General features: G+C 46.8%; 2 protein-coding genes and 1 non-coding gene across 3 annotated transcripts; 2 read left to right on the top strand and 1 right to left on the bottom strand.

Moving 5' to 3' along the window:
- Nucleotides 1–7,282: 7,282 nt before the first annotated feature.
- DFJ58DRAFT_841802 (cytochrome P450) lies at nucleotides 7,283–9,646 on the top strand (the record flags this gene model as incomplete). The annotated part of the gene is made up of 15 exons (XM_041392753.1): nucleotides 7,283–7,484; nucleotides 7,548–7,677; nucleotides 7,730–7,924; nucleotides 7,991–8,142; nucleotides 8,195–8,307; nucleotides 8,362–8,467; nucleotides 8,525–8,538; nucleotides 8,587–8,776; nucleotides 8,823–8,879; nucleotides 8,933–8,957; nucleotides 9,010–9,132; nucleotides 9,184–9,197; nucleotides 9,261–9,393; nucleotides 9,443–9,516; nucleotides 9,576–9,646. The coding sequence occupies 15 exons, from the start codon at nucleotides 7,283–7,285 to the stop codon at nucleotides 9,644–9,646; spliced, it is 1,599 nt and encodes a 532-aa protein (XP_041243447.1).
- A 680-nt stretch (nucleotides 9,647–10,326) lies between these two features.
- DFJ58DRAFT_t100 lies at nucleotides 10,327–10,409 on the top strand. Its single transcript has one exon. It is a non-coding gene; the product is annotated as a tRNA-Ala (tRNA).
- Nucleotides 10,410–11,189: 780 nt separating this feature from the next.
- On the bottom strand, nucleotides 11,190–12,620 carry DFJ58DRAFT_703778 (uncharacterized protein; the record flags this gene model as incomplete). The annotated part of the gene is made up of 4 exons (XM_041383660.1): nucleotides 11,190–11,531; nucleotides 11,589–11,777; nucleotides 11,834–12,292; nucleotides 12,343–12,620. The coding sequence occupies 4 exons, from the start codon at nucleotides 12,618–12,620 to the stop codon at nucleotides 11,234–11,236; spliced, it is 1,224 nt and encodes a 407-aa protein (XP_041243446.1). The 3' UTR covers nucleotides 11,190–11,233.
- Nucleotides 12,621–12,740: the final 120 nt, after the last annotated feature.

The following is a 12,740-nucleotide window of genomic DNA, read 5'->3' as shown; positions in this document are numbered from 1 at the left end:
TCAACCACCTCTTCCTTTCCCTCCATTAGAGGAGTCCATTTCAACCAACAAGCAGTTAAAGAGTGTCTCAACATCATTGACTGACACAAACGATCCAATATTGACAAAGGAGATGCCATTCTCGAAATTCACAGGATTCTCCAAGAAACAGTCTCTTCCTCATCTTCACTTACCCAGACTCAGTTTGGAGCTGGGTTCAGTCACTTCTTGGAACTCCTTGACAGGGCAGGTTTGTCCCAGCCAATCGATCAGCATCACCAATCAGAGGAAAGAGAAGATGAAGGGAGGATACCTAGTCCAACCTCACACATCCAAGAGGAAGAGAGATTTGGGTCTCGAGTTCTTGCCCGAGAGGGATTGCACACACGAGAAATGACAGAAGAGGCAGAGAGTGGGAAATCAGACGAAGGAGATGACTATGTTCTCAGAGGGAAGTGTTGCAGGCTTACCTCTGAGCAGCTCCAATTCTATCCTTGGCTTCACCCGCGAAATTTCAGACATCTCTCCAGAAAAAAGTCTCAACGGCTTACACTCAAATATCTTGAAGAGTGGTCAGATGATACAAAATACTATCGGGGACAGGCTACCACTACACCAGGGTGTCCATCCTTTCCCTCTTCACAATGGACGCTCCTTTTCGAGGGTCGAGCACCTGATCTTGACAAAGTTCTGTTGGGACACTACACCACTACCATTGACCCAAAACAGTCCCAAGTTATCAGAAAGGGGTTTGAAATTTCCCTTACTCAACCTACCTCTACTCATCATGTCCGATCCTTCAGAGATTGGAGTGTTGCAACTGACTTATGGCAAGATGCCCTCACCTTCATCATGCCGTGGAAGGAGTCATTGCTTCGAGAGTATAGGCGCTATTTTTCCCGAATCTTCCGGGATGTCCACTACAGCGTTCACTCCCGTATTATCAACTTCGATTCGAGCCTGTTGACTTGAGGTTGAAGCCCAAAAATACCTCTATTTCAATGACTTCCAAGAATTCAGGAGTCTCAAAACATCCCACTTCTCATCTCTCGGAATGGTTGCCTATTCCGAGCTCCAGCACCTCTCCTCTACTTCTTCTGACAAAACCTTCAGGAAAACGCAAGGAGGAGGACGAAAACCAGTCACGTCAGGATTTGTCCTCAAGGGGAGAAGCTTGTCTTAACTGGAACCACGGTGCATGTGAGAAGCCACCCACTGAGTGTAACCGCTTCCACATCTGCAGTAGGTGCTGTGGACCCCATAAACAAACTGAATGTTCGTTGGCAAAAGGAACTAAATGAAAAGATCGCTAAAGGGCAGCGTTTCCGTTGACAAATGATATGGGGAGAAAATGGTAGTGCCCTTAGTGGAACCAGCTAGATAGACTGAGTCTGCTGACCCGTTACCTCATCCTCCTGCTGATGAGTTTCTTAATCTCAGCTGCAATAAAGACCATCTCCTCTCAACCAGATCTTTTCAAAGTTCAAACTCCTGTCAATGTTGATAGGTTTGAAACTCTTCTCACCCTTGCCTGATCACCCAAATCCTGCCTTCGTCAATTCTGTTTGTCAAGGACTTCGTGAAGGATTTTGGCCTTGGGCTGATACTCACTATGGAGTATATCCTACTACATGGGATGTTCCGTCGCCCTCCCTCCATCTACAGATCAAGAGTGAAACTTCCTTCGAGATCAAATCTTGAAGGAGGAATCAGTGGGAAGATATTCTCGCAGTTTTGGGCCTGACCTATTACCAGGAATGTATAGTATGCCTATTCACGTGGTCCCTAAGGAAGGTGGCAAGTTCCATCTTGTCACTAACCACAGCGCCAGTGACTTCTCACTTAACTCTATGATCTTAAAGGAGGACATTGCTGGGGTCACCCTCAATAATGTCCAAGACCTTGGCGATGCTCTTCGACTTCACCGCCAATCTAATCCTGGGGACACTCTTCATATTTGGAAGGCGGACATTTCAGAAGCCTATCGTCACATGCCTATGCATCCACTCTGGCAAATCAAGCAAGTCGTCACCTTTGAAGGCCAGAGATGGATCAACTGGGCCAATGTCTTCGGTGGTCGAGAATCGCAATGCATTTTCCACACCTTTATGTCACTGGTTATGTGGCTTGCGGTTTTCGTCAGGCTCATCCGAGCTTTTCTGTAAGTTGACGACTCTTTTTTCTTTTGCCAAGGTCAAAGATATGGCCTATACGGCAAATATCACAAAATGTTACCTCAGGATATGGTTTCGCTCCTCTTACTTTGGGATGAACTCGGTATACCGCATGAAGAACGAAAACAAATATTCGGGTTGCCTCTCCCAGTTATTGGGTTCGACATTGACCCAAATTCCATGCGGGTTTCTCTCAAAGACGAGTCAAAGGCAGCATTAGTCTGAGAGTTGAAAGATTTTGCGAAGCACAAGCAAAAGAGGTCGTTGAGGGATTTTGAGCATATCGCTGGGTCTCTTAACTGGGCATTAAATGTCTGCCCCCTGCTGCGACCAGGGCTGGCAGCTGTCTATGAGAAGACTCGCGGTAAGACAAATTCCAAGGGGATGTTATGGATCAATCGGAGCATCGTCGATGAACTCCATTGGGCCGCCTTTCATCTTGAGCGTTCTAATGGGATTTTTTTCTTCAAATCGGTCTCATGGAACCCCGGGACACTTCCTAATAATGTGCTCCAGGTCTTTTGTGATGATTCTGGTACTGGCTTAGGCTTCTGGTATCCAAGTCTTAACCTCGCTTTCCAATCCCCCCTTCCTCTTCAATCTCCTGTGGAAGATATTTTCTTCTATGAATCTCTTTGTGTCTCCTCGGCCATTCACGATGCTGTCACTCGGGTGCCGATCGATGGTAGACTTGCCGTCTTTACTGATAGCTTGAACACCATTTTCATGTTCAACTCTCTGGCAGGTCCTTCAGGTTTTAACCATCTCCTGATGGATACTGTCGATGTTGTCCTAACCTTTCAGATGGTGTTGTACGATACGTACTTAGTGTGTGGAGCTGTTTGTCTCCCGAATCCATGGGGTCCCACCGCTCTCGCGGCCAGGTCCCTTTTTTGCTGGCTATATCCTTGCTGTCTGCAATCCTCGAGACTTAGTGAGGACAATTAGATCTAGATAAAAGCTAAGATATAAGACATCCCATTAATTTGCAGCTTTTTCTTGTAAGTTTCATAACTTTATCAAATCTTAACCATTTTACATGATCGGACCACCAGTAGAATCGCGCTGATGAGTGCTACATGTACATAGCAACCGGTTTCCCAAAAGACCGGTCTTAACCGGTTCTGGACCAGTCCTTTGATTTTTACAAACTTTGGGCAACTGGACCGGACTGATCTTGCAACTGGAAAAGACTGCAACCGGTCCTGCTTAGGACCGGTCCGGTTGCCGGTCTTTTTGCGGTCCTGCAACTGGACTTTAAAACACTATCTGCCATTCTGCCAATTGCCGTTCTGCCATTTTGCCAATTGCCACGAGGCCAATTCCTTTCTGCCCCCTACACTAGACCATGTGGAACCCTCAGCTTGTCCGAGGGTGCGAGGGTCAAATTTTCAAACACCCCGAGCCGGATCCGGAGCTGTCGTCACCATGTCACTCGTCCCCAGAGCATCAAATCTACATCCACCCATATTTTCGAAGCTTCGACCGCAGGTTCATTGAGTAGCAATGTCGATTCGAGGGTGACAACCTACTGCGCTGGTTATGCTGATGTTTCAGTAGATTGTGCGCCGCTTAAAGAAGGCTGACGAGTCTTCCATTCAATCATGCTTGTCAAAATTGTCTTCGACATCACCGTCATCATCGCCCGAGCCATCGGTAATTGACGTCAACGCTATTGACACGACGACGGAGTCTGACAACGAAGAGCACCTGGATTCGGAACTTCGTAAGACCTCTGCTGATACTACTATCCTATGTCAGTGCCTTACCAATTCAATACAGAAAAACTCAAGAATAATTGCCGTTTACCTGTCTATGCATTTTTTGACACTAATCATGTTGCTGTGCGCGTGAATTGTCGTGTTTGCCACTTCTTCCCCTGCGCAGCACAAAAATGTAGATGAGAATCGGTGTTTGCCGTCTCCAGGACTTGAAAATACTATACGACCCGCGGGTCTGAAAAAACCACGGTATACCGCAAACATCGCTCATGCCCGTAGAATTGGCGGGTCGGTGTACACCCGTAGCGGGTGCGGTGTGTGGGTATGGGTACAGTGTGGCTCCGGCGACCCGCGGGTCCACCCTTGCTCAACCCTAGAAGCACACGCACGGCTCCAAGTGCCAAGTGCCAAGTAGCCTTCCGCACGATACCCACGGGGGAGGAACATCCTTTGTCTCATGGGTGATCGGATAATGCGAAGGTACCTTAATATCGAAGCGGGGTGACGAAACGCAACTAGGAAATGGGAGCTTGTAAGTAATTAAGGTTATATTCCTGCATATCGACCGGCAATTGGCAAAGTACATTTGAATGTCCCTATAGCTTACACACCACTGACGTGGCTGGTCAGGCAACGTCGTCATCATGTCCATTTGCGCTTGTGTAGGTCGTTCTTGGAAGCTAACGGGTTCGTCTGAACAAACAGATATGACTACCACCTCTGCATCATATTCAACTTCAAATTCATTGTCGGTGTCTCCAAACACAAGGTTTCATCTTCATCATCGTGGCTTGTGTAACTTCGTCCTCCTTTGTATCTTCATGATGGTCATTGGTGACGGCCTCGTGTTCATCAGCTTTGCTGTCGTCGTCCTTTTCGTCTTCATAGTGACTTGCATTGCCCTGATTTCCATCAGTCTTCTGGTCGTCTTCTTTTTCATCTTCGAAGTGAGTCGCATCGCCTTCATCAGTCTTCGTATCCTCATCTTTTCATCTTCGTAGTGAGTTGTGTCGCCTTCTTCGTCAGTCTGTGGGTCGTCTTTTTCGTCTTCATAGTGACTCGACTCTTGTTCATCAGTCTTCTGGTCGTCCTCCTTTATGTCTTCGTGGTCAGTTATATCGCCCTCATCTTCTTCGGTCTTTGTATCGTCCTTCTTTTCATCAGCTAACCCTTCTCCCTCCCCCTCCGAGTCTTCATCCACCGAATCCTCAGGCCCTAAGACCAAGTCGACACAGCAATTGTAATCCAGCTGACGGAGGCGCAACTCCTTCAAAAAGCCAATTACGAGTCAACGATGCGCACGTGGGATCACAAAAATCGGCGTAATCGATGAACTTCTTGATCTCATTCTCGAAGGCGAGAATGGAATCTTGGGTGATGCGATAACCGTAATATCAATTTGAGACTCCTGGGTGGACGAGGAAATCTGTGGTGTTCAGGTGAGGTTTAGTATGCTATGTAACGCTGAGGGATGATGTAGGTTCAAACCTGGAGCTTGAGGCTTTGGACGAATTCTTTGAAATAGAACGACAATTGCTCAAACGACAAGGTCATCGTGCGTGAAATGATTGGCATGATGATTGAGTGCTCTGAATACTCTGAGTCTCAGCCAACTCGTCGTGCACACCAGCAGCCGCTCATTGGCACGATGCTTCAGAACGTTCTGAATGGATCTGTATGGTTCGCAAAGGTGTAACCGATAATCTAAGTTGATCGCAAGCATCGTATGGGCCCCTTCTGCGGAAATTCAGAGATTTAGCTGGTTGTTGGGGCCAGTTTTTGACGCTAAATTCTCGTCACCCATCTTCCTAAACAGCAGGCTAAACCTTATTCTAACTCTAACCCTCATTACCCCATGTCTTTTATCGTAGTCAGTCAATGACAATCGTTAAACTCTCCATAGGACATGAAAATTGAATTAAAAAAAATGCAACCGAAGCAAGACTTTCAAGTCTGTGTGAGCCGTTCTACTAAGCTAGTCGTAAGAATTGCGCAGTGCGTGAAAGAAGTAAACCCGATCTCACCTCCAAAAGCCATGCACTAGGTATTAGGCTCTACAAGGGCCTTTTGGGAAGCAGCTTGACGATTCGGTCCAACTTGACAGCATGTCCATCCTTGCCAAAATAGCGGATGCAATTCAAGTGCCAGTGAAGTGAACCGACCATCCAGTTCTGCAGCCCGTCGATGTGGAACACTTGGCTCTTGGTTGGCGCCAATCAGAAAGGCACCAAAGCCGCACGTTGAATACAACCGCGCTTATGACACCGTGATTATATTCCCCGACTCTACGGAGTAGAGAGGGTTTTGTGAGGATGAAAACGTCCAGGCACCTACAAGCAAGCGCGGGAACTTATTTCCTTTTCTAAAATGACGGTCTCACGTGTCAAGGAGCACGCCCCTCACCGGTACCGGTCCCCTTGGTACTTCCTTCTATTCTTCACCCTTTCATTATCTCGCGTCATTCCTTTTTCCTCCTGCTTCTCTGCATTGGTGGTCTCTTTCACTGCACTCTATTTCTCATGATTTTCATTGCAGTCTGACAAGATGTTCGTGAACAAACATGCGAGCACATACTCCCGAGTTCTCGAATTTGATAATTGTCCCCCACACAATGAATTACACGTAGTATCCGCATATCCCTTGTTTTATGATCCATTTTTACTATCTGCAGTACCATCCAAACGTATTTTCAATTGGCGCAGGCTTCTGTTCCTGGTTACAGTCCGGCGCTCTGTCTGCTCTATTTGATGGCATAGGCATTTCCATACATATCGATGCCGTGATCATGTCGTTTTCTCGTGCAGATTTTGAGAGTTTTCTGTACACACACTGTAGCATGTTCCGTCATTTTCTCGTAGCCGCTCTGTTCTCTTTATCAAAGATATACGATCCAACACCGTCGAAAATGTGAATAAAATCGACAACAGCGGGTGCAAGCATGGTTAGATGAGAAGGATATAGGGACACATAACCGTGAGCTTGAGTAGACAAATAAGCCGAGAGTTCGGAGTGATATGCAATTCTACGGAGTTCGCTTGTTTCCGAACTTCAGATAATCTTATCGAGGAGTATTACCGCCGATCAGGAAAATCACTAATTACTTAAGGCCCCGCTCGGCAAACAGAATCTGGGGTGTTTGCATTGTGAATGACGTGGCAAGGTTTGAAGTCGTTCGAAGCAACCGAGAAAGATCCGAATGATAACAGATTACCAGCTGACACCGGGGTTTGGTTACCAGACACCAACGTATTCAATAGGACAGACGGGGCCTTGCTGTCCCCTTTAGTCCTCGGTCTCAAGACGGACTGTCTTGATCTCACCGAATGAGTCGTTAACCTCTAAAATATCATTTTCAGTATCAAAGACCCCATTTATAAGGCGAGCTGTCATGTCTTAGGCTCAACCCTCATGCTCTTCGAATTCACCCATCTTCTCGCTTTAGGGATACCGTGTATTGTTGCCCTGGTTGTCGCTTCGGGTCTGACTCGCAGACGTATCTACCCTTTACCTCTGCCGCCTGGCCCCCGTCCGCTACCATTTTTGGGTAACGCGCTGCAATTGGATACTAAACGACCTTGGCTCACATATACTGCGTGGGGAAAGTCATATGGTTAGTAGCAGATCAATGGCCCTTTTTCCAAGCTCCTGGATTCAATTTCATACCTGATCATAGGAAAAATCATTCACTGCCGCATGCTTGGGATCGACTTGATCATCATAAACTCCGAAACCATCGCGCGAGAGTTGCTGGACAAGCGTTCTGCGAATTACTCTACTCGCCCCGTTATTCGCACCAACGAATTGTATGCATTGCCGGTTTTCATTCATTTTGTTTTTCATCCACTGACGATGCAGAGTTGGGATGGGTTTCAATACTGCACTCCTTCCGTATGGAGAGACTTTACGACAACATCGCAAGATCTTCCATCAAGTCCTCAGGGCCGAAGTTTCGGTCTCATACCACGAGATGTGCTCTCGCCACGCAAATGAACTAGTCATCAATCTCTTAGATGCCGCTAGTGACTTGCGGCAACTTGAACACACTCAAGCGTTCGTACCTAACCTAGTGGTGTCGTTGTGATGTATGGTCCAGTTGACAATCAATCCTTGTGACAGATACACGGCATCCCTAATCATGGCCGTGACATACGGACACCTTGCTGATGGTCATGAAGAATCATTTGTTACCCGCACGCACGAACTCTTTGATATTTCCATTAATGTTTTATCTCCAGAGAGGGCTGCCATGTTCACAGCCTTTCCTATCCGTGAGTACCTCTGTCTCCGACGTAATTCTGAACATTCAGAACGAGGTTGCAGTCGAAAAGTTGCCATTTTGGTGCTTCGGTGGAGCGTTTGCACTGATGTCACGCGGTAGAGAACTAAGTCAACAGCTTTTGAACGAGCCCTTTAGCGAGGTGAAGGCACAGATAGTACGTTTGTGCAGATTTATGGGTGAAAGTTTCGCCTGATCTGTTTGCGTGAAGGCAAATGGTACTGCTTCACACTCATTAGTCGCTGACTTTCTCAGTGAAGCTCACGACGACGCTGACGAAGATATGATGAGGGATATTGCGTTGTCGGGATACATGGGTAAGAGTATTTTTACCAGGATAAAAGTTATCCATTGACGCGAATACGGCATCTTAGCTGGCATAGACACTGTGAGTCGCTACTTGAGTAGTCCCGATTCTTGCTTTGACGTCCCGTAGAGTACATCCGCATTGCAGATATTCCTGCTGGCTATGGTGCTCTATCCTGACGTCCAAGCCCGCGCTCGTACAGAAATTGATCGAGCTGTGAGGCATGATAGAATGCCGTGCCTTGATGATAGGGCGTCACTGCCCTACATTGATGCTATCCTCCGCGAGGTCCTGAGATGGTATCCTCTCATCCCCCTAGGTCAGTCTGCACAAATGTAACTCTGAATAATTGATCCCTGGTACAGGAGTTCCACATGCGACATCAAATGATGATGTTTACGGCGGGTACTTTATACCCAAAGGTTCGAAGTCGTATGATTCGGTGCTGCCGTTGACTCATCTATAGTTCGATCAGGTGCGATAGTAATGGTTAATCAGTGGTATGTCACGGTGGAGTCCGTATAACGGCGACTTGAACTGAACATGGCTCAGGGCACTGTCTCGGGATGAAGACATGTTTCCCGATGCATCACGCTTCGATCCTAGTCGCCATCTAACAGCTGACGGGAAGCTGAAGGACCCTTTCGTCAACCATTTTGCCTTTGGTCATGGCAGGTGAATATTCCACAATTGCTATCATATTCAATTATTCACTTGCCACTGCAGGCGTATTTGTCCTGGTAGGCTGATTCATGGTTGATCTGACAGTGTTGAGGATGACAAATCACAAATCCCCTTGGCAGGTCGTTGGTTTGCAGAGAACAGTTTGTGGACTGCAGCTGCTACCATACTCGCCGTCATGCGCATTGATCATGCCAAAGACTCAAACGGAAACAGGATTGAGGTGAAGCCGGAGTTCACCGCCGGCTTGGTGATGTAAGTAACCTAGTTTGTATTCAAGAACGTGCGGCTGACTCTGCCGAAGTCAACCCCAGCCATTTCACTGCTCGTTTGAGAGCGTGAACACAGTGAGAGAAGGACATCTTCGAGAGATGATGGGTTCGAAGTAGGCTTCGTTTGTAGGTCTTATAATAGTATATGATTGTACAACGGCGTAGAGTGCACTGGATGGCAAGGCTTTGAGGCCTCCGAATCTCTTTCTGTTTCTGTATGGAGAGGTATTGGTTGATCATTGTGGGTATGGTTGCGAAGAAATAGAAATAAAGCTCAAGACGGGGACGGCGGAACACGGACGTCAGTCGTAACATAGTTGTATTTGAAGAGAGAACAAGAGGGAAACGCATCATGATGGTTTAGTACGAAAGTCAGGTGCTAGGTAGGAGGGGAAGAAGAGTCATGGTTCCTAGTAATTGATTCAGCCCTTCGCAGTATGATAAAGACGGAACGAATAACTGAGAACGCTCTCTCTGAGAGTCTGAGAGTCCTCAATTTTGAACTGGGGCACATTTTTATATAACCCGAGAGAAAGTATGTGGAAAACTCGTTCAGATGGACCATTAAAGCTTGAATTGACTCTTGAATTTCAAAATTTATGTCTTCAGTCGGAACGCAATGCAACTCGATGTCATCACTTTGCAAACGCGTAGTCAATAAAAACGAATTAAGGGATCCGCAACTGCTCCAGGGGAATAAATGAAGGCATGTATGGTATGATCAAAACAGAGACACAGTTCGACTCATCTGGCGGGTGTTTATTTATTTACCATACTGAAAAATCAAATCTTCAACATGAGGCCAGGATCTACCGTCAACATGAAGCACGCGCAAATTGGGGAGCGTGAGCGCATCGAACAAGTGAACCAACGGGTTTCGTGTTGAATGTATGAGAGTTGTGCGAACGATTTCAACGGAAAAGGTGTAGCTGGTTATCACATCCGCTTAGCATGTTGCTTGAGTGCGGGGGGTCTCCGGTTCGAGTCCGGATTTGTCCACTGTTTTGCTCAAGAATCAGAGGCCCAGTTGTACAACAATATAAAATGTTTTGTCGAATCTTCCGAATCATTTCCAAAGAACGACCGGTCGGCATCTTTCCTTTCTTGTGATAAACCAAATACCTATACACATGGTGTCCTCAACACCTAAATCTTAGGTCAGGTAACTTCGAGAAAACCCTTGCACTCAAGTCTAGTTCGAATACCAGTGCCAATGAGAGCTCGGTGCTCCATGTCCATTTGACACTTCCCCACCGTGCACTGACACTATCGGAGCTGCAGCGCCTGAAACGGCAATTCGTGGCTGCGCGCCGGAAAGCTGTGAATTTGGGGAGCACAGAAAAGGGAAGAGGGGAGGGGAGAGGGGAGGATGTGCATTTGCAGAGTTTTTGGAGGAGGGGTTGGGTGTCGGGAGGTGAGTTGTGCGTTATGTCACTTAGGCATCCAAAACAAGAGGGGTTCAAGATATCTAAGAAGTAGTATAGTACAGGGCCGTGATATATGGTACACTACAGAAAACTACGTGTTGCCATCGTGCTTAATAGCGTTTTGATGCATTCACAGCCTAAAGATTTGATCGTGATTCATTCATCCTGCTGAGAACGCTGGTGGTACGTGGTATGGGGAACATCACGATGAACAACTCAAATTCATGATATCGTGATACAACTAGACAATCCCCTCAGATCACGATGAGATACGTCACATACCCTATATTCAAATCCATATATTTGCTGGGAACGCTGGGCATGTTTGGTGCATCTATTTCGTGAACACGCGGGGCTTGTAAATTAGGTGCAGATCTGATCGAGGCAGATAGAATATCAAATAAGAACCTCCATCCCGCCCCATTCTAACACTCTGAACAAAGCCATATCACTTGCTCTTGAAAGATCAACTCCAACTACATCTGCCCACCAACCAACGTCTTTCTCCGCTTGTATTTGTGCGTTAGACCAATCCGTTAAGTGCTCTTTACAGATACCTCTGAACAGCATGAATATGCGAGTCACAACGTCAGGTTGAGGAGAAATGCTCAAAGACGCGGTACGTTCATACGCCGGTTGAGGGACAAACCGAAGGGCGATGTATTCGTGCTTGAGGATAGATGGTAGCCAGTAGCTACCATAGCAATAACCAGTTTTAGTATGATATTCCGAGACATATTTATGTACGCACGTGATAAAGGATGTTCTGGCTTCAGTGTGAAGTCCCAGAGCCTTGAGTGATTTATCGAGGTAAATAGTTACTTCGTCCACTGAGACGACAATGGAATCCGCGTCGCCGAGAGTGCTGGATGTGGGACTGAATACACCCACTGATTGCGGTTCAGATGCTGGTGAACGGGGAAATGCATCCGAATTTGTCCTACAAAGATTCAAACGAAGTTAATTATGAGAGTGATTTCTATATGATGAACTCACTTCGCCTCCCAGAATAAGTACGATATGTCTAAACCGGAGTTCTTTTCAGTCAGATTCCCGTCTTGGTGGGTGCGGACATTCCATTCGACATGCTGTCCATATTCTTGCTTCGGGGTAACAAAGGGATAGATGGCGGAGAAACTCCACTCAGGACTGAGGGAGAGCTTGACAGAAACGTCGACGTCCGAGGGCGAGTATAGATAGATCACTGGCTTTCCACCGACTTGTTGTATCCAAAAATTGATAAACTCTCCATCCTCAATACCGTACGACCCAATACTATTTTCGTGATGCAATCTTGACCCAAGCCATACTGCCATGTAATTGGTAGGACAACTTCCCGACTTGCGAGCAGCGATATCAACAAGTTTCTGCACCCGCGCGGCCCTCTTCACTGTAACAGAAACAATATCGCCGGATGGTAAGACCAGCTGGAGCATGACCTTGCCATCTGTGCTGCTGCGTGATCTCAATTTCAGTAAACACACTCATAGATTGGGGGTGCATACAGGCCGTCATGTCCGTTATCCTCAGGCTGAGGTGCCGACCCAGCCGCGGACTGGTTGCCAGGTAATGAAATAGCCCCAGCGTTACTGGGCAGAAGTGGGACGGGTAATGGTATTTCCGCGCGAGTCACTTCGACGGATGTAAGCAAGTCAATTACTTTATCCCATGTTTCAGCCGTGATATCCACGTAGTGACCTTCGCAAATATCGAGTTGGTTGGTCTGGAATGTCACAGCATCTCTTGGAATGGTTGGGAAGTGTTTGCATGCATTGTCAAGCATGAGCTTATAATATCAATGAGCCATATTCAAGGTTTGAAAGGTTGTTCCACTCACTGCATACGACTTGAGTCGGTTAACCATTACACGTTTCTGACCATGTTTCAGAACAAGAAGTTTTGG

The sequence above is a fragment of the Suillus subalutaceus genome, assembly GCF_016647625.1.
Source record: "Suillus subalutaceus strain FC151 chromosome Unknown DFJ58scaffold_59, whole genome shotgun sequence".
NCBI lineage: Eukaryota > Fungi > Basidiomycota > Agaricomycetes > Boletales > Suillaceae > Suillus > Suillus subalutaceus.
Note: the sequence above shows the minus strand (reverse complement) of the source record. Positions and strands in the feature narration are given on the sequence as shown.